Source organism: Grampus griseus (genome assembly GCF_964374135.1).
Source record: "Grampus griseus genome assembly, chromosome: 6".
Lineage (NCBI taxonomy): Eukaryota > Metazoa > Chordata > Mammalia > Artiodactyla > Delphinidae > Grampus > Grampus griseus.
Window position 1 is genome coordinate 27370182 of NC_139000.1, and position 26710 is coordinate 27396891.

The following is a 26710-nucleotide window of genomic DNA, read 5'->3' on the forward strand; positions in this document are numbered from 1 at the left end:
GCTGATTTGAAAAGGGAAAGATTATAGTCTTAAAATTCTAATCCTTCATTTGTATTTAAGAGGAAAAGCTGAGTAATATCAGTTTTGAACTTACGCTTTCAAGTCATTTGTCTACTGTATATAAACACTTGGCCAATTAGAAAGAGTACTTGTACAAGTATCTTTCAAAGAACTGGAATAAAATAACAGTCCCTTGCCTTATAATTCAATCTATGTCAGTTAAAAAAAACCTGACAGCTCTAAATTTAAAGGTATAAAAATAGCACACGCTGATTACACTGTTTAGCTGATGGTCAAAATGGTCAAAAGCTGCTCTTAGTGGTAAGGAATAACAGAAATAGAAGGCAAACAAGACCAAAGATAATATCTGGACACAACAGCAAAAATGAAATTAAATACTTAGCTTTAAAGTGAAAAGTACTAGATTCCCTTGTCATTCTTTTTCTCAACTCTTTCCCAAACAGAAACAACTTGACTAGTCATGAATTATTTTGTTTGAATTATTTTATTTTATTATTTTAAAAAATTTTAGTAATCATGGCATTGAAATGGTTTGTCTTATATTTTACCATTTAAATCCCATGTGATACGATGAATTTAAGATGTTACCTGATTTCATATACCTCTCAGAAAATAACCCTTCTGAGAACCTAGTATATGAGATCACTTCTACTTTAGTGTTTAACCTAAATGACACACTCTGTGCTTCTTAATTAAGAGAACGAGCATAAAGTATTCTATTTACAGTAAGTTTTTCTACCTTTTGAAGCCTACAGAATATTGAATCTTTAAGAAGTCAGTGTTGTTTCATTAGGAACCGATGCTGTTTCACTTTATTGAAACATTAGTCAACAAGAACAAAATGAATTTATAATGAGTCTTTCAAAGATTTTTTTAAAATTAGCCACTCATAGGAAAATTGTATCTTACCTTGGCAAACATATTGCCCATTTGCCTTTAAGTCCAGACTATCACAGTTAATGAGCTCCCTCAAAGTATGATGACAAACAATGCCTAATATCTTGTCCATATGCCTTTGTAAGAGAAGATAGGAGTTTGCACTTCACACAATTATCTTAAAACTTCAGGTTATAAATAAGCAATGACACAAGACTTCTCATTAAAAGTTTTATTTAAGAAAGAATAAAAATAAAGGGTTTTGGCAATATCTCTATAGCACAGCAAAGGGAGGAAATAAGTAATCAAGAATCTAATGGCAATGTGCAGTGATTTTCACACATTTCATTTTATTTCTTTTCTCTCCTCTTTCATTCCTATACTCCCTTTTTTCCCTTCAAACTAACTGTGGTATAGACTTTACAAGACCTTAGATTCAAATTCTGATTCCCAACAATTAGTTGTGTGGCCTTGGGCAACCCATTTAACCTCTTATTTTCTATTTCCTCATCTATAAATTAGGGACAGTATCCTTATAGGCTTTTGTGAGGGTTAAGTGAGATAGTACATATGAGAAACATAATATTGTACTTGGCATCCAATAGATGATTTATAAATGTTAATTCACCTTGAATCCTTCACTTAAAAAATATAGATAATATTTTTTTCTTGGCTATTATTTTCTTATTTCCATATCATGTTAATTCCTCAACACCAAGTACCATTTCTGGCATCTGGAAGTACCAAAATAAATGTTTGATGAATAAACTGAACTTATGAAATCTGTTTCTAGTATTGCAACTTTTTCTAGCTATACCCAAACCTTTAAGCACTGTAAGTATAAGGGCTGGCTAGACTCCCTGTTGCTACTATGTTTAGCATGTCACCAGTAGAGTTCTGAATTTGGATACAATATGGCCCTTTCTAGGCATTTGCTTTTAAAATTCAAAAGCTCTTAGGAATAGTAACCATTTGGAAATTATGTGGCACTAATGTTTTATTGCAAATTAGTTTACAACTGCTTTTCTTTAAAACAGGCACCTTCAGCTGCAGAAGGTTCCTGGGTACCCAGGAAGGTTGGAAGGCTCTAGAATAGTTCCTAAGCCAAATGCCAACCACAATAATGAATATTTAACACATATTATCTTACTTAATCCTTATGACAATTCCATGGGAGAGGTATTGATAGTCCCATTTTACATATGAGAAAACTTGGTTTACTGAGGGCTTAACAGACTTGCTTAAGCTGACAAATAGAAAGTGGTCGAACAGATTTCAGCCCCAGGCCTATCCAGTTCTTTCTGTCCCACTGCTGTGCTCCCAGGGAGACAGCAAAGGAGACATAAAAGATGCTGAGGGCCATTTGCCTGCATCACACGTTTGCCTAGTGCTGGTCTTCTGGTACATATAGAAAAGTCAATCAAAGCATAGTCCCTACTCTTTTTAAGGACAGAGTTTCTTAAGGACAGAGACTAGGTCTTACTCATCTTTGGAGATTTGGTATCTAACACTGTGTGTGAAACAGGGTAGTGCCCTAAGTTTTTTATTAAAACAAATTTATTCTTGTTTTTTGATCCTTTCACTTTGCCAAATACCAGATGATATTTACAAGATCTTGATTTGCCTTCCTTCTATCAACTGTTGCTTCTCTTTTACCTTCCAACAACGTGAGTTCAGACAAAAGTGATAGACGGTGAACGACTAAGTAAGATGTGAGGATCTTTAAATACAATATAAATATAGTACATAGCTGGTTTTCACACGGTTTAGGTTCATCACTGCATCTTGGATTACTAAAACATTAGTGGATAACCTTGTTAGAAGCCAAGCCCGTCCATCTCTAAAACCCAAGCCCCTAATACTACGTTTTGTCTCCTAGTGAATGCCCTTAGGATGCTGTGAGACGTCCATGAATGTGCAGCCAAGACTGGATCACCCAGGATAACCAGGAACAGGCAGTCCTCAACATGGTAGAGTCAGAGGTCAGAGGTGCCGGAGGATTTGAAGTATGAACTGCCCACCCATATTATACTAGAGCAGAGCAACCTCATTCTCATACCACGGCTTTCTGGTTATCCTTTTATAATATACTTATGCCTTAAAATAGTGACTCTATACTCAAAGTATGCATTTAAAATAGGTTTTAGCAGTTGAATAGAGAACAGAGCTTTTCTTGTTTCTACATTGATAATTTTCTCTATTCAAAGAACCTCCTTTCTTTACTGTCTCAGCCTCCCTAATATTCTCAATTTTCATGAATGGAGTTTCCCTACCTACTGGTCTAAGCCCGTAATTTGTAGGTCCCTCCTACTTAGTATCTTTTAAAACAGTCCCATTATTTTTATGTCTGTAGGCTTTAAATTTTAATTTCAATAGCAACTTGACAGTACTAAAAGAGCTGGAAATCAATTAAACTGATATATCCTTTGTCGTCTTTTCAACAGAAAATTTCAAATTCAAGTTAATAAAGCGCAAGTAACACCCATAAGCAAGTTGAAGGAAAGGAGACATAAGATAAGAATTTTAACTAATAGCTTGCTATAACATACTGAGATACAGTAAAAAGTGGTTTTGATTCAATATTCCTGGGAAATACTCATGTCATACATGGTTAGTAATATATGCTAAGGTTCTCAAGATCAGACATGCTCCAAAAACTATATACCTAATTCTGAGGATATATTCCACAACGCTTGAGAATTTATTTCCTTTTTTAAAAAAATCAATTTATAATTTTAAAATTTGCTTTACTTAAAACTACTGTGAGATCCTTCCAAACAAAGAACATTTCTTGTTTCATCTTTGCATCCATTACACGCAGTAGGTACTTAACAATAAATGTTTGTTGATTAAGACAAACAGCTTACTATAGAGAGTGTACCTAAAGGATAGAGCTTGAAATAAACTATGGAGAATAATCATTGGCATATTTTTTAAACTTACAAAGAAAATTTTAAAATAATACCAGTAAGTATGGCCAACTTCAAAGAATCTTCGGAGAGTGTGAGACTTGGCTTCCAATTTTGTTGTGGGTTTTATAATGATTCAGCAGCTTTGTGTACTTAAAAACTATGGCATTAAAAAAAAAAAAAAAGTGAGCCCCCAAAAGAAATTTAAAATAGCTGAGAATGAGAAAAGTAATTTGCCTGTGTGTGTGTGTGTTTTAAAATGATGTGAAATTCACAATGTCATTTCTATTACTACTTTTAAAATTTTGTTGTAAAAGCACTGAAACTGGGCAACAGGTATCATCAAGTGACTCTTTTCTCAGAAAAACATATACAGTTTAAAATCTACCTACAAAAACAGAAGTCACAAGTTAACAAAATACAATAAAATTTACCTCGCTGGAACAGGCAGTTTGGGGCAAAGAACAGAAGCTTTTGATGATGTAGTATATTCAGAAGGCTTTAGGTCGTAGCTGCATAGGGCTGAGCCTGTTGAAAGAAAAGCTATATGTTAGCTAGCAGAACAGAGTCCAAATAAATTCTTCTATTAATTCACTTTATTTTATTGGTTAATATTAACTCAACATATACAACTTTCAAACATTATAGAATTAATAATAGTCTGATTTGGTCTATAGTATCAATTCTCAATCATTTGAAACAGATTTTTCTCTGGTAACATATATAAATTTTAATTAATAATATTAAGGGTAATAACAATAAGTACTAGAGCTAATTTTATTGAGTGCCATATATCAGGCCCTATACAAGATGACATACAAATACACATATTTTTTTTTTTAATAAAGAGTCAACTTTTCATTGTAACTGACCAAACTGTGTTTAGGAATGTCTTCAAACAACAGAACCAAAGAAACATGATAAAAATATCCTCTTGAAGAAACCAAGAGTTTTTGCCAGCCCCAGTGCTTCTGAGGGTTAGACTGAAAGCAGCCCATTCCTGAGGCTGGTTCTCTTCCCCACGCCAAGAGCAGGGCTGGGATAGATAGAGGACCTGGCCTTTCCTCCTATTATGCAGTGGGGTGAGCCTCTCCTCTCAACATATATAAAAATTATATTATTTACTATAACTCCATTAGGTAGGCCTTTTTAAGCCCACTTGACGGAGGAGAAAATAGAGGCTAAGAGACAAGGTAAATAACTTGTCCAGGGTGACACAGCTGCTAAGCCAGTAATGCTGGGGTTAAACCCTAGATCTCTTTGACTACGAAACCCATCTTCAGCTACATATGCCATCTCTCCTTCTGATGCTCTCCATTACTAAATATTTAAAATTATTGCATATAGCACATATGCATTTAGATAATATATTACTTTTTCCTTATTTAAAAGGCAGGAAACAGTAACTGTAAATAAACTGAATTAATTGATAAAATCAATAAATTGATCAAAGGACTCCCTGTTTTCAGATAGTTTAAAACAGCTTAAATTCAGTCCTAGATTGGTTATTCTCTGACTATATGGCTAATATATATCTAAATAATACATAAAATTCAAATGGACACAGTACACCCTATCTTTGATAAGTCTTATTTAACTGACCTGCTAATTTTATAACACAGCAACTAGAATACTGTAAGATTCATTGTACAACAGATACTGTTAAATAAGGAGATCTAGGCTTTAGTTCTAATTTTGCTGAGACCTACTACATTATATCATGTAAACTGTTTGTATTTCATTAATTGAAGTGCTTACAAGGTTACTAATTTGGTCAAATACTTCATTATTAAATACAAACAGAATAGCTTTGCATTTATATCATAGCAATAATGAGATTTTGCACTGTATCACCATGGAAAATGTTTAAATTACAATGTGAAGGCAGACTTTAACATTGGATTCATTATGGAAACATCATGTGAGGATGTGAGAAGGAACTAGAAGGGAATACAGAAAAAAAGATTTGTTGGGACAACAAAATTGGGAGATTTGTTTCATTTATATCTGGTCCTTTCAATCAAAAGCACTTTTAGAAAGCCACAAACCTGCATTTAATTCAGTAATGCTGCCCATAAACCAGCAGCCAACTTGCTAAGTGTTTGAATACGTGGGCCTTAATAGCACATTTACATAAATACATGTAGCATCTATTTTATATAAAAATAATTCAAGTAACTTGACAGTGTAAAATATTTTTAAAGAGATACTTGAAAGTTACATGGCACTGTTCTTCAAGTTTCTTCAGCTCTTAAGATAGACTCAATAGAAAACTAAGTTTCTAAAATTGTTTTCAATCATTCTCTTCATTTTAATGACTTTCTTTCTTTTTTTTAAGTTAAACATGAATATTAAGCATCTAACTCTTCTAAAATTAGGCTTTTGTGTTTAAAGATAATGGAACTAGATACTATTTATAGCAATTTTAGAGAAAATATGACAGCAATGGCAAGCAAACATCTTAGATTAATTCTAAAATAACTGGGAGTCCTATTATAGAATTGCTCATGAAAAAATAGCAACTGTGCCAATAACTGCAGAGCACCCAATGTGATCATCAACTTCCTAATCTGAATTGTCAACTTACTTCTTTCAGAGTCCAAGGTGGAATCGATTTGCACAATATAAGAGGCCCTAACTAAAGCATATTGTGTCAGTGCTGTCAAACACACTGCTCCATCTGAATTCAGTGAACATAATCTCCATCCCCACCCTTTTTTCATTTAAAAAAGGAGGTCAGCAGGTGCAACAGAGTTCAATTTTATAAAGACTTTCCCAGGATAATGCTCAATGAAAGGATAATAGCCTTATCTCTGATGGTATTCTGGGACAGAGGCCAGTACTAAATAGATCCTGTACTAAATAGATTAAAGAAAAAAGATCTTTACAATGTGTTAGTAGTAACAATCAGAAGAAACCTTATATTGCTTCCTGCTCAAAGGGTTCATGGACAGAGAAGCCTCAATGAAGACCATTAAAACAACCCAGAAATGACCAATGTTTTACAATTGTTTTTCTTTTCATGTTTATTAGCTAATGCATTTTTAGTGAACTCTTTTAAGGTAGTATTTATTTTATTATTTTTTAATAGTAGAAGTATAAACATATGATGTTTGGTTATAAACAGCAAGACAACATTTTTCTTCTAATGCAAAAAGCAGGGAAAAACCATGCTAGAGTAATGAAAAGTCTAAAACAAAAACCAAAAGCTTATCTAAACCACACCAGAGGCAATCCATGCAATTCAGCCAGTGTTATTCAAAGGCCATCAGAATGAGTGATCTTAGGAACCTAACTTGGGTATATAAACATCTATCTTGGTAAACAGTTGCTATAGTCCCCAGAATGTTTAACTACTACAATATATCAAATGCCTTTTAATAGTCAATTATTTATTCTTTAGCTCACTATCACGTATAACAACACCCCTAAGAGGTATGTTTCCATCGCCATGCTCCAAACATTACAGATGAAAAAAATGAGTCATACTTCCAAGGCCTTTTAAGCAATCACTGGCAAACTACTAAGAAACAGAGTTCTTCACTCCTAGGCGACAATGCTTCTTCTGTGTCTTTTCTAACAATCATAATCAGACACGTATTCAATAAGCTCCTGGGCAAAAAGCATATGGTCCACAGATACTGCAAAGATAACATGTTTGAAAACATTTTTTTCCATCACCCACTCTCTAAAATCTGCTGTCTCCTCCCGTGTTAATTCTACCCTGGTTAATGGCTCCAGCACCCATAAAATCCCCAAGATGAAGTGTGGAAGTCATCCTATATCTTCTTAATCTACATCTTCCATCTACGTCTTCCCACACTATTCAAAACATTCAAGATACCAAGTCCCAACAATCAGATCTTTCTGTGTTTATTTCAGACCATCACGATCTCTTATTGGGTCAGTTAAACTATTCTCTCAGAGGGTTTCTTAACTCCATCCTGCGTACAACCTTCAGAATGATTTCTGTAAACTGGGCATTAGTTGTATTACATCCCTGCCCTCAGGAAAATTCCAAACCCCTTGGCTTCAAGGCCCTCCTAAGGCAGGCCTCTTCCTAAAACTCCAGCTTCATTTAAGCATAATAAACTACTTATAATTCTTGCTGTTTCACAAACTTCCAGGCTTTTCCACATGCTGTTCTCTCTGCTTGGGCTGTCCTTTCCTAACTAGCATCTTAATGAGTGTTCCAAGTTTGAGCAGAATTTCTACAAACTACTCAAGCTTTACCTCCTCTGTCAAGTCTTCTCTGATGCACCCAAACAAAGCTATTTACTTCTTAGCTCTATTATAAAACTTAGCATATTATTTTATAATTTTTTAGTTTACATATCATCTCTATCTTTAGAATGTGAGCTCTTTGAGAACTGGGACCTTATGCCTTCAAAATATGTGGAACTCCTATCTCCTGGCATACAGACAGCACTCAAAAGCCATCTGGTAAATAAAACAGACAGAAATAACTACTTTTAGTCTCTTATAGTTTGGTGTTACATGTTATATATAATGATATATGCTTTTCAACATTGACTACAAAGTACACTATCTGAAACAGGATTTCTAAACCATGGTATTAATGCAATTCTTGGGCAATTCTTGGTTGTATGGGGCTGTCATGTGCATTTGCAGGATGTTTTAGCAGCATCCCTGGTCTCTATCCACTAGATGCCAGCAGCCTCCCTGTAACCTCTCACCCAGCTGTGACAACCAAAAATGTCTCCTGACACTACTAAAGGTCCTTGTGGGGTGGGGGGGTGGGGGTGGGCAGCAGTGGCAGGTGCAAAATCACCCTTAGTTAAGATCTACTGGTCTAAAACATCAAATTATTTGAAACAAAGAATTGGCAAGTTGGAGGCTAATTCTTGTTTAAAAATTTTGTTTGATTTGCTATCTCAATAATACTTGTAGGCTATACAAAGAGAAAAAAACAGTCCTTAAAAAACGTGCTTTAGGACTTCACTGGTGGCGCAGTGGTTAAGAATCCACCTGCCAATGCAGGGGACACGGGTTCAAGCCCTGGTCCGGGAAGATCCCACATGCCGCAGAGCAACTAAGCCTGTGTGCCACAACTACTGAGCCCACGTGTCACAACTACTGAAGCCCGTGCGCTTAGAGTCCGTGCTCCACAACGGGAGAAGCCACTGCAATGAGAAGCCCATGCACCGCAACAAAGAGCAGCCCCCACTTGCCTCAACTAGAGAAAGCCTGCACGCAGCAACAAAGACCCAATACAGCCAACAATCAATCAATCAATAAATAAAATTAAAAATAAAGAAAGAAAAAAGAAAATCTTTTGAGGCAGAACAGTTTTCATTATGAAAAACAAATTACATTGCTATGAGAAGTTTAATTAATTTAACCCCTTTCTCTCTAATTAGGAAAGCATTATATATTTACATGCCAGAAGAAAGCCAAGACAATTTTCCAACTTCAGTTTCTAGTAACCAGTGAAAAGGATGGACATATTTACAATTCCCAAGAAGCACCATTAACCAGCTGTAGATATGACATCACCTGTCAATCACTATTGGCACATAGTAGGCACACAAGAAATATTTGCTGAGTGAATTAACTTTGGCCATCTATGTACAAGACTTCTACTAGGTATTGTGGAGGACAAAGAGAAGTTTGACTGCCTACTCTAATGCAAGGTCCTTAAAGATGGAGAGGACTGTACCTTGTTTTTGTCTCTCTGGCACATAATTAGTTATTTGTTGAATAAAGGAATTAGTTAAAATTGCATTACTAAATTTAAGGATTTTTTCCTCCCCTTTTTAACAATCAAGTTTCCCTTGCTGGTCTCTGACTTGGAGGCAATTAAATCAGTTGCTACGGTTGTATGTTTCATTCATTTATAAATTGTATCAAGACCAATCTTTTAATTCACTGTGGCCAAAAAGAATACATACTCTCTGTGGTTTAAGTTATAGTGTTACTGCCAGGTAAAAAAAGAGGGTAATAATCTGGTCGTCCATTCATACTAACTCTACACTTACCAACCAGATAATGATAATCAAAAGGCTTGTTAGTATTCATAAATCTTATACGAACGGATCACATAATCTTTCATGATTTTCAGCAGTGATCACTGAGAAAGCACCAAGCTGCATGGCTCTACTCAAAATGTGAACATGGTCCAATTGGCAGGTCATAAAGCTCTCAGAATTTATACAAAATACAGTACACTGAAGAAGCACTCTTAAATAGGAGTGCTATAAATGGGACACAAACAAAAGGAAAATAAGAATTCTGTCATCTTACTACTGTGTTAGGGAAAACAAAATAAATATTGATACAATAGTTTGATAAGAGTAATACAAAAGAAAATAAGGAATTCCATGTAAAATATTAGCACCAACTGAGAACGTGCAGCCAGCCCCCAACCTACAGGTTATTCTCATTTCTAAACTTTGGTTTAGAATTTAGACTGCATGTGGAAAGAATCAAATGACATGTAAAGCATCTGCCACAGTGCATGACACAAAGTAGGTACCAATAAATGGTATGTTGAAACAAAACGCAGGGCTTAAGTCTGATTTACCTATTCAGACTCAGATGCCCATGCTCAACAATGGGGACAGTGGAATAAAGTGAAGGGTGGACTACAGGCCAGAGGTGGTGGTAGGGCCAGAATCAGGGAAGGGGGAGAGGAAGGGGAAGAACATCTGAGCAGGCATTATGTTCCCTTCCCTTCACCACCTGTCATGGTCTGGCTGGGCTGAGATGAAAGTTTCATGTAAAGCTGAAGTTAGTTTCAGAGGGAGGGTGATTCTTTTCCCCCCTACAATGTATACATTATTGAGTTTTCAAAAATAATGATAATAAAGGAGGAAAGAAACTTCTTCATCAGAAACCGGAGGGAAGAAACATTGCTGGGTTCATGCTCTGCTGAAAATAAGAACTCAGATGGGAGCTCTCACCAGATGGTTTTAGTTTCCTCTGTAGGGCATAAGGTTAGGAAAGAGGAAGAACAAGAGAGCTTAAGAGAATAAAAGGCATGAATAATCCTTGGAGAGTATGTATAAGAGAGATAAATGAATGAATAAGATGAATTATTTAGAGATGAATAAAAAGAACTGATTTCACAGCAATTCTAGTTAGACTGAAGCTAAACAATTCGCCTGTTGGTGGCAACTCACATGGATACAGAATTGAGCAAAGGATAGTATGTTAAGAGAATGAGAAATTATTAAGTGACAATAGAGATGAAGAGGGAAATTCAGTCTATTATGCTTTCAAAAAACATGAATAATTGCTATGTGAGGTCCTATATTAGGGCTTCGATATTCAGAGATGAATAGAGCATGATCCTGCCCCCAGGAAACTCATGCACCACTGCAGCAAGGTGATAAACAAAGAACCAAAGAAGTTTAATACTGAGTCCTTATGGTATTTGGCAACTCTAATTTTTTAAAGGCAATTGTTACATTGTTTTATTCTCTAGCATCATATATTTATGATTTGTGTCTATATAAACTATGAACCAAAATAATAAAATGCACATTTATACACCCACCACTCAATTCATGTACTAAAACTTATACTTTTATATTCATCTGAAATCTTCTGCCTGTCTTTTAAAGCTCCTTGTAATATGGCAGCATCTTCACATAACTAATCTAATTTCCAGCTATTTCTTCCAAGCTTTCTATTCTAGTCAGACATATTTGACAGAAGCATTACACGAACTTAAGTGTCCAAGAAAACATCTCCTCTTTCTTGTCCAAAAGAAACAAAGAATTGAGGAAATATTGTTTGCCTAATAAATGCATTTCTTATATTACTACAGGAACTAAGAGCTTTTCCTTATAAAGATTTTAAATAGTTTGTAAAGGTAATAAAAGTTCACATGAATGGATGGTTAAGTGCTAAAAAGTACCTTCAAACGTTGTCATGGAAACTTAAAACTCTGAAAAGGATTTATATTATCTTTTCATTCTGGCAAGAAAAATGTTATTTTACCTTGCATTTTAAAATAAGGTTTAAAATTATCATTAAAAAAGTTACTACCCCAGGGACTTCCCTGGTGGCGCAGTGGTTGAGAATCTGCCTGCCAATGCAGGGGACACAGGTTCGAGCCCTGGTCGGTGAAGTTCCCACATGTCACGGAGCACTAAGCCCATGCGCCACAACTACTGAGCATACGCTCTAGAGCCTGCAAGCCATAACTACTGAGCCCGCATACCACAACTACTGAAGTCTGTGTGCTCTAGGGCCTGCGTGCTGCAACTACTGAAGCCTGCACACCTAGAACCCGTGCTCCGCAACAAGAGAAGCCACCGCAATGTGAAGCTCTCGCACCACCACAACGAAGAGTAGCTCCCGCTCACCGCAACTAGAGAAAGCCCACGCACAGCAGCGAAGACCCAATGCAGCCAAAAATAAATAAATTAATTAAAGAAAAAAAAAGTTACTACCCTAAACAGGATCCTTCTCTTTCATGAACTTTTAAATTGTGGTACAATACACATAACAAAAAATTTACTATCTTAACCATTTCTAAGTGTACAGTTCAGTTGCACTAAGTACATTCACACTGTTGTGCAACCATCACCATCGTCCATCTCCAGAACTTTTCATTTTGCAAAATTGAAACTCTTTATATATAAAACAGTAACTTCCCATTCGTCTCTCCCCATGGCCCCTGGAAATTACCATTCCACTTTCCGTCTCTGTGAATTTGACTACTCTAAGTATCTCATATAAGGGGAATCATACATTTGTCCTTCTGTGTCTGGCTTATTTCATTTAACATAATATCTTCAAAGTCCATCCATATTGTAGCATGGGTCAGGATTTCCTTCTTTTTTAAAAAAAATTGTGGTTAAAAACACATAACATAAAATGTACCATCTTAAGCATTTTTTAAAGTGTATGGCAGTCTTACCTATATGTATATTGTTGTGCAACAGATCTCCAGAAATTTTTTACCTTGCAACACTGAAACTCTATACCCATTGAACACCATCTTCCCATTTCCCCTTCCCACCCAGCCCCTGGCAACCACATTTCTACCTTTAAAGAATCTGACTACTTTAGATACCTCATTTAAGTGTAATCATGCAGTGTTTGTCTTTTTGTGACTGGCTTACTTCACCTAGCATAATATCCTCAAGGTTCATCCTGATATAGTACATGACAAGATTTCCTTTTTTTTTTTTTTTTGCAGTATGCGGGCCTCTCACTGTTGTGGCCTCTCCCGTTGTGGAGCATAGGCTCCGGACATGCAGGCTCAGCGGCCATGGCTTACGGGCCCAGCCGCTCCGTGGCATGTGGGATCTTCCCAGACCGGGACATGAACCCGTGTCCCCTGCATCAGCTGGTGGACTCTCAACCACTGCGCCACCAGGGAAGCCCGAGATTTCCTTATTTTTTAAGGCTGACTAATATTCCATTGTGTGTATTGATATATACCACATTTTCTTTATCCATTCATCCGTCAATGGACATTTAGGTTGCTTCTACCTCTTGGCAGAATAATGCTGCAATGAACATGAGTGTGCAAATATCTCTTTGAAATCCTATTGTCAATTCTTCTAAAAGTGGGATTTCTGGGTCATATAGCAATCTATTTTTTTCTAAGACTTGATTTTTTTTTTTGATTAGTTTTAGGTTCACAGCAAAACTGAGAAAAAGGTACAAGATTTCCCGTATAGGGCTTCCCTGGTGGCGCAGTGGTTGAGAATCTGCCTGCCAATGCAGGGGACACGGGTTCCAGCCCTGGTCTGGGAGGATCCCACATGCCGTGGAGGAACTAAGCCCGTGAGGCACAACTACTGAGCCTGCGCGTCTGGAGCCTGTGCTCCGCAACGGGAGAGGCCGTGACAGTGAGAGGCCCGAGCACCGCGATGAAGAGGGGCCCCCGCTCGCCGCAACTGGAGAAAGCCCTCGCACAGAAACAAAGACCCAACACAGCCAAAAATAAATAAAATAAATTAAAAAAAAAAAAAAGATTTCCCGTATACCTCATACCCCCCACATATGCACAGCCTCCACCATTATCAACATTCTCACCCTGGAGTGGTATGTTTGCTACAACTGATAAAACTACAATGACCAATGATAATCACCCAAAGTCCACAGTTTACATTAGAGGTCATTCTTGGTGCTGTACATTCTATGGGCAGACTCTCAACCACTGCGCCACCAGGGAAGCCCTGCCCATTTTTTAATTAGGTTGTAAGTTTCTACTTGCTGTTGAGTTGCGGAGTTTTTTATATGTTCTGGATATTAACCCCTTACCAGATACAAAGATTTGCAAACATTTTCTCTCATTCCATGGGTTGCCTTTTACTCTGTTGATTGTGTTTGACTGACAGAAGTTCTAAATTTTGATGAGTTCAATTTATCTACATTTTCTTTTGTTGCTTGTGCTTTTGGTTCACATCCAAGAAATTATTGCCACATCCAATATAAGGAAGCTTTCCCTTATGTTCTCGTTTAGGAGCTTTGCAGTTTTCTCATGCATTAGGGTTCTTTCATGGACGTTTAACAATTCTCTTACAGATTTGGAAAGTTCCCACTTAAACCTAAATTATCTTTTAAAGATATACCTCTCTGAAATTAATGACTGAGAGCTATACATGTGAGGTCAAAGAACTATGTATTTTCTAACAGAAATATAGCTGCAACAACAAATGGACACAGATAATAATAAAAATTATCTGCTCCTTCCAAATCAATTTGTACCTCCAGTTTTAAGTCACCAATCCAAGAAACAATATAGATTATTTTGAGAAATTCAGAAATTTCAATTTAGGGTTGCTGTTAAAATTAAAGTGTTTAGGCCCCTACACCAAAGGCTCTCTCTCTATTACAATTTTATAGTTTTCTATTTGCTTTTTTAAATTATTATCTTCTCCATCCTCCATCGCCATGCCTTTTGATGCTGCCACTATTATTACCTTTGAAAATGCCTAATCTAAATTATTTTGCAAACAGCTGCCTCAAAAGACTAAGGGTGCCTTTATCACTAGGCACCAATCTAAGACGTCTGTTTTCTGAAATAATGTTTATTCATTAATACTCCTGAACACCCACTTTGTGCAAGATACTATGGGTAATACAAAGCTGCAAAACTCACCAGAAGGGGCTTCTTATCAGGGCCTATTAAGGCCATACTCGGTATCATATTCACCCAGGATAGGGGCCTGGAAACAAAGCATAAAAGCAGGGCAGCATGGAGCATTTCTCCCCAGTGGATCATCAGAGCAGGCAATACAGCCAACAAGGAACTAGCTCTTTTCTGGCCCTCCAGATGATATGTCAGGTTCAAGGGACCAAGACACATCTGGTACATCCAAGAGAACTTGTTAGACGTTAGTTCAATACTAGATCATGGTTTTGAATGCCAGGGTAAGACATAGAGACTTTTATTTTATTTTCTTACCACTGATTTCTGAATAAGAGATTAACATGATTGAAGCTCTAGGAATATTAATATGGCAGCAGTATGTAAGGGCACTAGAAGTTAGAGACTGGAGACAGGAAGAGTATTACATTTCATTGGTAGAATAATAATAATAATAATAATAATAATAATAATGATGATGATGATGATGATATAACAGCAGTAGCCAACACTTTTTTTTTTAACAACTTATATTAGCCAAACATTATTCTAATGATTTTTTCATGTATTAACTCCTCATAACAACTCTATGAGGTACTTTAGGTAAAAATATTATCCCTATTTCATAGATGGGGAAATTGAGGCATGGAGAGATTAAGTAACTTGCTCAGGGTCTCACAGATATTAAGTAGCAGGACCAACATTTGAACCCAGATAATCTAGTTCCAGAGTCTCTACTATTAATCACTCCATGATACCACTTCTCAGAGTACACTACATATACTCACATTGTCCAATATTTTACGAAAACGCTTAAGGAATAACTCATCCATCCCTGAAACCTGATAATGACAGAGCTGATAGTTCTGGTATTAGACTCAGCAAATCAACACATGTGAGGATATCATGTGGGACTAGAAAATGAGAACTTAAAGAATAGTTGGTACCTCTTTATTCAATGCCCACCAAGTGCCCAATATTCTTCATGCATCATCTCATTTAATCCTCACACCAACCTAAGAGAGGGGCATTATTTTAAATCTACCTTTTTTCAGTTGAGGAAATCTAGGCTCAGAGAGGCTATACCTTCTGTCCCTCATTATACAGCCCATCAGTGACAGAAGCAGAAGTAGAATCCAGATCCCAATCAATCCCGTGTTCTTCCTACTCTCTTATGTGGAGGGCATGCAGCAACGGGACAGGAATACTGCCAGTCTGGAAGGCTGCAGTCCTTCTGCCCTCAGAAGGCTAGCGCCCCCATCTGAAACACTCTGGAGCCATGCCGGTATGTGTATAGTTATGTCCCCAGGGTGCTTCTCCACCCAGCCAGAAGTTACACCAGGTGGATGCCTGAGTCAGCCCTTGTTCCAAGGCTAGAACTAGCCTGTGAGTTTGGGCAGGACTGAGGCGGCTCTGAGGATTCTTATACACAAAATACAAACGTGAAACCCCATGGAAAAATACAGGCTTGAAGGACTATCACTATGCAGCCCTCCACGAAGAGAGGTAAAAAAGAAAAAATTCTCTGAAGGGAAATGCTCTGAGTCATATGGAGCTGAGGATAGCACCTGGAGATTAGCAACCCAAGAGAAGAGAGCTAGAGTTCAGGAAATTGTCTATGCTTGTTTTCTCAGGGAATTCCCATATGTTTAACCTCAGTTTCTCAAAACTTATTTCTTCGAAAAATGGTTAAGACATAATGTGTAATTAAAAAAGCAAAACACAAAATTTGAAAAATGCTGGAATTTTCCTTTTTACTTCATTTTTTTTTTTCTGAACTTTTCAAATTTCCTATCATAGACATATGTTACATCCAGGGGTAAAAATAAAATAAACTAATTGAAATACTTTTAACCTATACTTAGGAAGAGGGGGAAAACCCCCACAAATTTCCCATAGTCTAATAATTCCCAAATACTCAAACAGGCAACATCAAAATCACCTGAAACATTTGTAAAAAATACAAATTTCCAGAGCCCAAAGACCTACACAGTCAGAATTTCCCTGGGTGGGGCCTAGGAATCTAGAGTTTCAACAAGCTCCCTAGGTGACTATAATAATATATACCAAGGAAGTCCAAAAGCACCTTCACTTCTCTTTTTCTTTCTGAGGTTCTTTGATGATTTATTTAATGCTAGGACAAATTTATATTGAAAGGCAAACACAATATTTAACAGTGACTGGACTGTAGACTTGGATGGCCTACTGTCTCACCATTTATCTCTGCAAACTTCTGAACATCACTTAGGGTTTTCAGTTCTTGTCTTGGACATGCTGCTACACACAGTGCTACAGACTTGATCTTCCGGTTTATCAAGTCCAGATTGCATGGATCCAAAAAGAACACGTACCTAAAGCATGAAGAAAAATATTGAGATATTATTTCACAAAATACAGTCTGGTTCACTGCATATTTGAATAAACCTAAGAGCAAAGAACATCTCATTTCCCCTTCACAAATTTAATCATAGATGAACAAACATTTCACAAATCTAATCAAACACGAATTTTTTTTAAATAATTGCTTATAAACATACTGTTAACAGTGGGGATGGAGGAAATACGGGACTCATATTTTTCATGATCTATTTTTCTAATATTTAAAATTTTGCAATGTGTATTTTATAATCAAAATTGTCTATTTTAGTATTTTTAAAATAACTAACTTTAGTTTTATTTTTTTTGACAAAGTTGTATCCCCCAAATTACTGAAATACTGTTATATAACATGAATTATAATTTAAACATAAACTTTAATGAATATATAATCATATATAAAGTGTATCATTATAAAAATGAACATATATTGATATATACAAGGTATAGCCAAGAAGGCTGAGTAGGAAGACCCTGAGATTATCTCCTCCTATGGGCACACCAAAATTACAACAGCAACTATTGATGAGAATGATCTGAAGACTAGCAGAAAAGATTTCCCACAACTAAAGATATAAAGAGGGAATCACAGTCAGATGAACAGTGGGGTGGAGATGTGGTACAGGAAAGATCCACACCTCTCAGTAGGCAACCCACAAATGGGAGGATAATCACAATTGCAGAGGTTCTCCCCAGGGAGAGAGGGATCCGTGCCTCATATGGACGCCCAGCCCTGGGACCCTGAACCAGGAAAACAAGCCTCCAGAACATCTGACTTTGAAGGTCAGCAGGGTTTGCACACTGGAGAGTCAGAGGGCAGTAGGAAACAGAGACTCCACTCTTAAAGGACACACACAAAATCTCACATGCTCCAAAACCCAGCACAGATATAGTAATTTGAAATGAGTCTAGGTCAGACTCACTTGCTGATCTTGGGAGAGCCTCCTAGACAGGTAGGAGGCAATTTCAACCCACCTAGGGACATGATTGCTGGTCACAGCCATTTTGGGGAACTTGTTCTACCATAAGGACATTGGTGCTGACAAGCACTATTTTGGAGTCCTCCCTCTAGCCTATCAGCACCAGGGGCTTACCTGCCCACAAGCTGGTTACCCCAGGCCCAGGACGCCCCCCAACCCAGGACAAGCAGCCAGCCATGCAGGGACCCAACCTCACCATCCGATGGGCCAACACCAGCCCCAGGCACCATAGAGAGCTACCCCAGGACCTACTCCCACCCACCAGAGGGCCAAGACCTACTGTAAGCTATGCTGGGACACAGGCCTATCCACCAGCAGGCTAGCACCCGCCCCAAGACTCACCAAACTTTGCAGCCACCCATGCTGGGAACCAGCCCTGCCCACCAGCAGACTGACATTAGCCCCGGACCCCCTGGAACCCACTGTCAGCCATGCCAGGACCCATGTCCATCCACCAAAAACATTAAACACTGCAGGGGGAAGAGGGTGTTAAAATTGCACCTTCCTTGTTAGAATGTCTTTGAACTTAAGAGACTATCAACTTAAAATAATCATGCATAAATATGTTGTTATATAGGAACCTCATAATAACCACAAATCAATAATCTATAATAGATACACAAAAAAGAGAAAGGAATCCAAACGTAACACTAAAGAGAGTCATCAAATCACAAGGGAAGAGAGCAAACGAAGAAGAAAGGAACAAAACAGAACTACAAAAACAACCAGAAAACAATTAACAAAATGGGAATAAGTACACACATATTAATAATTGTTTAAATGTGAATGGACTAAATTCTCTAATCAAAAGACATAGAGTGGCTGAATTGATAAAAAAATGAAACCCATCTATATGCTGCCTACAGGAGACACACTTCAGATCTAAAGACAGATACAGACTGAAAGTGGGGGGAGATGGAAAAAGGTATCCCATACAAGTGGAAACCAAACAAAAGCTGGGGTAGCAATACTTAGAACAGAGAAAATATACTTTAAAACAAAGACTGTAACAAGAAACAAAGAAGCATATCATATAATGATCAAGGGATTGATCCAAGAAGCAGATATAACAATTGTAAATACATACGTACCCAACACAGGAGCATTTAAACACATAAAGCAAATATTAGCAGACAAAGGGAGAAATTGACACAGTTTCTTGTATTATTAATTGTTAATTGCTGATTGTATTATTAACACAAGAATAGTAGGGGACTTTAACAGCCCACTTACATTAATGGACAGAAAATCAATAAGGAAACACTGGCCTTAAATGACACATTAAATCAGATGGACTTAACTGATATATAAAGAACATCCCATCCAAAAGCAGCAGAATACACATTCTTTTCAAGTGCTCATAGAACACTGTCCAGGATAGATCACATGCTAGGCCACAAAACAAATCTCAACAAATTTAAGAATACTGAAATCATATCAAGCATCTTTTCTGGCCTCAATGATATGAGACCATAGTTGGTAGAAATCAACTATAAGAAACAAAACTGCAAAAGCCACAAACATGTGAAGGGTAAACAATATGCTACTAAACAAGCAATGGGTCACTAAAGAAATCACAGAGGAAATAAAAAAATACCTGGAGACAAATGAGAACAGAAATACAACAATCCAAAATCTATGACACGCAGCAAAAGCAGTTCTAGGAGGAAAGTTTATAGTGATCAAGTTTACTGCAGGAAACAAGAAAAATCTCAAATAAAAAACCTAACCATACATCTAAAGGAACTGGGAAAAGAAGAACAAACAAAACCCAAAGTTAATAAAAGGAAAGAAATAATAAAGACCAGAGCAAAAATAAAATGAAATAGTGACTAAAAAATGATAGAAAAGATCAATGAAACTAAGAGTGGGTTCTTTGAAAAGACAAACAAAATTGGTAAGCCTTTAGCCAGACTCATCAAGAGAAAAAGAGAAGGCCCAAATAAAGAAAATCAGAAATGAAAGAGAAGTTGCAACTAACACCACAGAATTTCAAAGCATCACAAGAGATTACTATGAACAATTATATGCCAACAAAATGGACAACCTAGAAGAAATGAATAAATTCCTAGAAACATATGATCTTCCAAGACTGAATCAGGAAGAAACAGAAAATATCTATACACTGATTACCAGGAAAGAAATTGATTCAGTAATCAAAAAACTCCCAACAAACCAAAGTCCAGGACCAGAGAGCTTCACAGGTGAATTCTACCAAACACTTAAAGAAGAAGTAAAACCTATCCTTCTCAAACTATACCAAAAAATTGAAATGGAAGGAATGCTTCCAAACTCATTCTATGAGGCCAGCAACACCCTGATACCAAAACTAGACAAAGACGTCACAGAAAAAGAAAATTACAGGCCAATATCACTGATGAACATAGATGCAAAAATTCTCAACAAAATATCAGCAAACCGAATTCAAGACGTTAAAAGGATCATACACTATGATCAAATGGCATTTATCCCAGGGATGCAAGGATGATTTAACATCTCTCAATCAATCAATGTGATACACTACATTAACAAACTGAAAAATAAAAATCACATGGTCATCTCAATAGATGTGGAAAAAAACTTTTGGCAAAATTCACCATCCATTTGCGATAAAAACTGTTAACAAAGTGGGCATAGAAGGAACATATCTCAATATAATAAAGGCCATAAATGACAAGCCCACAGTTAACATCATACTCAAAGGTGAAATGTTGAAAGCATTTCCTCTAAAATCAGGAACAAGACAAGGGTGCCCACTCTTGCCACTTTATTCAACATGGGAGGCCTAGCTACAGAAATCAGACAAGAAAAAGAAATAAAAGGAATCTAAACTGGAAAGGAAGAGGTAAAACTATCACTGATATCAGATGACGATACTATATACAGAAAATCCTAAAGACACCACCAAAAACTATCAATATTAGAACTCATCAATGAATTCAGTAAAGTGGCAGGATAAGAAAATTAATATACAGAAATCTGTTATGTTTCTATATACTAACAACAAACTATCACAATGAGAAATTAAGAAAACATCTCATTTACAATTGCATCAAAAAAAAAAAAAAAGCCCTAGGAATAAATCTAACCCAAGGAGGTTAGAAACCTACACTCAGAAAACTCTAAGACACTGATGAAAGAAACTGAAGATGACACAAATGGAAAGATACACCATACTCATGGACTGGAAGAATTAATACTGTTAAAATTACCTTACTCCCCAACACAATCCACAGAGTCAGTGCAATCCCTATCAAAATATCAATGGCATTTTTCATAGAATTACAACAAATAATTCTAAAATTTGTATGGAAACACAGAAGGCCACAAATAGGCAAAACAATCTGAGAAAGAAGAACAAGCTGGAGGTATCATGCTCCCTCATTGCAAACTGTACTACAAAGCTACAGTAGTCAAAACAGTGTGGTACTTGCACAAAAACAGACAAATAGAAAAATGGAACAAAACAGAGAGCCCAGAAATTAACTCATGCACTTATGATCAGTTAATCTATCACAAAGAAGACAAGGATATACACTGGGGAAAAGACAGCCTCTTCAATAAACGGTGTTAGGAACACCAGCCAGCCACATGCTAAAGAATCAAACTGGACTACTTTCTCATACCATATACAAAAATAAACTCAAAATGGATTAAAGATTAAATGTAAGATCCGACTGTAAAACTCCTAGAAGATAACACAGGTAAAGTGAGAGAGTGGCATGGACATATATACACTACCAAACGTAAAATAGATAGCTAATGGGAAGCAGCTGCATAGCACAGGGAGATCAGCTTGGTGCTTTGTGACCACCTAGAGGGGTGGGACAGGGAGGGTGGGAGGGAGGGAGACGCAAGAGGGAAGAGATATGGGAACATATGTATATGTATAACTGATTCACTCTGTTATAAAGCAGAAACTAACACACCATTGTAAAGCAATTATACTCCAATAAAGATGTTTAAAAAAATGCTATTAGACATTGGTCTTAGCAAATTTTTTGGATCTGTCTCCTCAAGCAAGGGAAACAAAAGAAAAATAAACAAATGGGACTACATCAAACTAAAAAGCTTTTACATGGCAAAGGAACTATCAAAAAAATGAAAAGGCTGCCTACTGAATGGCAGAAGATATTTGCAAATGATATGTCCAATAAGGGGGTAATATCCAAAATATAGAAAAAACTCATATAACTCAACATCAGAAAAACAAACAACCCAATTAAAAAATAGGAAGAGGACCTGAACAGACAATTTCCCAAGAAAACATACAGATGGCCAACAGGGATATGAAAAGATGCTCAACATCACTAAACATCAGTGAAATGCAAACCAAAACCATAAGATATCACCTCACACCTGTCAAAATGGCTATCCTCAAAATGACAACAAGTAGCAAGTATTGGCGAGGATGTGGAGAAAAGGGAACCCTCGTGTACAGTTACTGGGAATATAAATTGGTACAGCCACAATGGAAAATAGTACTGATGTTCCTAAAAAAATTAAAAATAGAACTACCATACGATCCTGCAATTCCACTTCTGGGTATTTTTCCAAAGAAAACTAATAAAACACTTAATTCGAAAAGGTATATGCACCCCTATGTTCATTTGCAGCATTATTCACAATAGCCAAGATATGGAAGCAACCTAAGTGCCCATTGATGGATAAATGGATAAAGAAGATGTGTTACATACATGTATGTATAATGGAATATTACTCAACCATAAAAAAGAATGAAATCTTGCCAGCTGTGACAACATAGATGGACCTAGAGAGTATTATGCTAAGTGAAATAAGTCAGAGAGTGAAAGACAAATACACATATGATTCCATATGTGGAATCTAAGAAACAAAACAATTGAACAAACATGACAAAACAGAAACAGACTCATAGATACAGGGAACAAACAGGTGCTTTCCAGATGGGCCGGGGGAGGTGGGGGATGGGTGAGATAGGTGAGGGAGATTAAAAGGTACAAACTTGCAGTTACAAAATAAATGAGTCACAGTTACAAAACGTACAGCATGGGGAACAGAGTTAATATTATTGTAATATCTTTGTACAGGTGATAGATGGTAACTACTTATCATGGTGTTCATTTTGTAATATATAGAAATATCAAGTCACTATGCTGTGCACCTGGAATTAACATCATGTTGTATGTCAATTACACTTCAATTAAGAAAAGAAAAAAAAGGGAATTCCATGGTAGTCCAGTGGTTAGGACACCGCACTTTCACTGCCGAGAGCCCAGGTTCAATCCCTGGTCGAGGAACTAAGATCCCACAAGGTATGCAGCAGGGCCAAAAAAAAAAAAAAAAAAAAAAATTTAATGGGTAAAAAAATCTTACTGTTTTAGTTGCATTTTTGATGAATTTGAACATTACTTCATATATTGTTCATTTGTATTTTCAATTTTTTTTGTATTTTTTGCTTGTTTTTAAAATTGAGGTGTTCTGCTACTCGCTGAATCATAAAAACTTTGTATATTAAGGGTATTAAATTTATGTTAAGGCTGATACAAGTATTTTCATGATTTGCCAACTGTCACTTTGAAATAGTTTTCTATTTTTGCCATCAAATCTTTTCTGTTTTATTTTTGTAATTAGTTCACTAAATTTTTATGGTTCAAAAAGTAGCTCTCCATTCTCATATCAAATGTTTCATAGAGGGCTTCCCTGGTGGCGCAGTGGTTGAGAGTCCGCCTGCCGATGCAGGGGACACGGGTTCGTGCCCCGGTCCGGGAAGATCCCACATGCCGCGGAGCGGCTGGGCCCGTGAGGCATGGCCGCTGAGCCTGCGTGTCCGGAGCCTGTGCTCCGCAACGGGAGAGGCCACGGCAGTGGGAGGCCCGCGTACCGCAAAAAAAAAAAAAAAAAAAAATGTTTCATAGATACAATTTGGTGTACAGAAAAGAGAGAAAAGATGTTACTTTAATTTTCTAAGTAATTAACCAATTATCCTAGTGCTTTTTTTTTTCTTTTTTTCGGTACACGGGCCTCTCACTGTTGTGGCCTCTCCCGTTGCGGAGCACAGGCTCCGGACACGCAGGCTCAGCAGCCATGGCTCACGCGCCCAGCCGCTCCGCGGCATGTGGGATCTTCCCGGACCGGGGCACGAACCCGTGTCCCCTGCATCGGCAGGCGGACTCTCAACCACTGCGCCACCAGGGAAGCCCCCTAGTGCTGTTTTAAAAATATTATTTCCTGTTCATAGCATGTTGTCACTCTTCTACACTAGAGGATATGGGTTTATGTTCTCTATTTTGTTTCATTGATTCATCTGAATGTTCTGGTGTTAGTAAAAACAAAAAAATTTTAAAAGGACATATAAACTTGAGCTAATGAATATATAATTATAAAAATGCATTATAAAATTTAATATATAAAGTTGAATATAGACTAGAGGAAAATACACCACCAGTTCAACTACAGTCATCTCTGGATATTAGAATAAAGTGATTTTAATTTTTTTCTTCTACTTTTAGGGGCAGGACAGGAATAAAGACACAGACGTAGAGAATGGACTTGAGGACACAGGGAGCGGGAAGGGTAAGCTGGGACGAAGTGAGAGAGTAGCACTGACACATATACACTACCAAATGTAAAATAGATAGCTAGTGGGAAGCAGCTGCATAGCACAGGGAGATCAGCTCTGTGCTTTGCGACCACCTAGAGGGTGGGATAAGGAGGGTGGGAGGGAGATGCAAGAGGGAGGGGATATGGGGATATACATATTCATACAGCTGATTCATTTTGTTATACAGCAGAAACTAACACAACTCTGTAAAGCAATTATACTCCAATAAAGATGTTAAAAAAAAAGAATTCTTATTTTCTAGAATGAGTGCCAATTACTTTTGAGTTGAGATGACTATAATAATAAATGTTGTTTTCTAAAAATGTCCATTTCATATAAACAAAATACTCCCCAAGGGGCTTCCCTGGTGGCCCCGTGGTTAAGAATCCGCCTACCAATGCAGGGGACATGGGTTCGATCCCTGGTCCGGGAAGATCCCACATGCTGCAGAGCAACTAAGCCCGTGTGCCACAACTACTGAGCCTGCGCTCTAGAGCCCACGAGCCACAACTACTGAGCCCACGCGCCACAACTACTGAAGCCTGCACGCCTAGAGCCTGTGCTCCACGACAAGAGAAGTCACTGCAGTGAGAAGCCCATGTACCGCAACGAAGAGTAGCCCCCGCTCACCGCAACTAGAGAAAGCCCACGCACAGCAACGAAGACCCAACGCAGGCAAAAATAAATAAATAAAATTAAAAAAATACTCCCCAAATCCTAAATTATGTTTGGTTTCCTGTACGTTTATATTTTAGGAAAGAGAAAATTAATTACAAATTACACTAAAACATTTTTTTTAATGTTATAAAGGTAGAAGAGATGACAAAGATTGCAGATGTTATCATTTGTCCAAAGAGAAGGTAAGAGCCAAACACTCTTAACGGAGATAAACAAAGTCTAATATTATTGATCCAGGGAGAGAGTACAAGCAGGGATACTTTCTCCCAAGATAAGAGTTAAAGAACCTCCAGCCCTGGGTTCTACTCTACTGGGTCCATGGAAAGTTTTATAAAATAACGTATCTTCCAATACCTTTCTCACGCTGTTAAACTCTTTTGCTTTACAAAATATGATTCAAATCAGGAAATATAACCGAATACAAGAATTAGGTGAGAAAACTGAAAAGCAAAAAGATAAAGTCAATATATGTGCTCAGATGGATCATATAAAGGGATATCAGGGAAAAAATTAAACAGAAAAAAAAAAGTTGGGAGTGGTGGCTATGACAGAGCGGGAAGGCCTTTGCAGGTGGAGTAACCACTGAACACTTCAATGGAGCTGGGGACCAGGAACCCAGCATGCAGGCCAAGTATAAGCTACAAACCACCAAACTAAAAAAAAATGAATTTTTTGCAACTCTGTCAGTGATTCCAATACCATTAATGTTCTACATAGATAAAAGGAAAGGAAAGAAGTCAGGCAGGAAGATGTGGTTTGGAAGTGGATTCACTGATAACAAAGGATCTAGGGCACAGAGAAAACTTTCTGGCACCCTTTGTGTGGAAACAATCATTCCCTTACTAACTCTCCCTCCATCTATCCTGTGCATCTTACTGGGCATGCCCATGCCTGGGACCTTGTGTAATGAACTGCTCAAGCCAGCCACTAGGCACGGAACATGCTGGTCTTTGAGGAAGGTGTCCTAGAACCACTGAATCATTTACCACCACCACCACTAATAATAATACTATTAACAATGAAAATAATGGTAGCCAACATTTACTGAGTACTTACTATGTACCAGACACTGTATTAAACCCTTTATACATATTAACTCATTTATCCTCGCAACAATCCTGTTGTGTGTTTCTAGGTATGTGCTTGGGGTGGGAAGGGTGTGGACAGCAGAACTGGGGTGGGGTACAGGAGTTAACTGTGATGAGCAATGCCT

The 26710-nt window shown here is 37.3% G+C and overlaps 1 protein-coding gene across 4 annotated transcripts in view; it reads right to left on the bottom strand.

Annotated features, from left to right (window-relative positions):
• SLC44A1 (solute carrier family 44 member 1) overlaps positions 1–26710 on the bottom strand; it is a gene marked incomplete at both ends in the record, with an annotated part of 214177 nt that overhangs the window by 100494 nt on the left and 86973 nt on the right. For all 4 annotated transcript variants that reach the window (XM_082657024.1, XM_082657025.1, XM_082657023.1 and 1 more), the window contains 2 exons: positions 4241–4334; positions 17095–17231. In XM_082657024.1, the coding sequence (XP_082513150.1) occupies positions 4241–4334; positions 17095–17231 (231 nt within the window). The remainder of the gene's footprint in view (positions 1–4240; positions 4335–17094; positions 17232–26710) is intronic.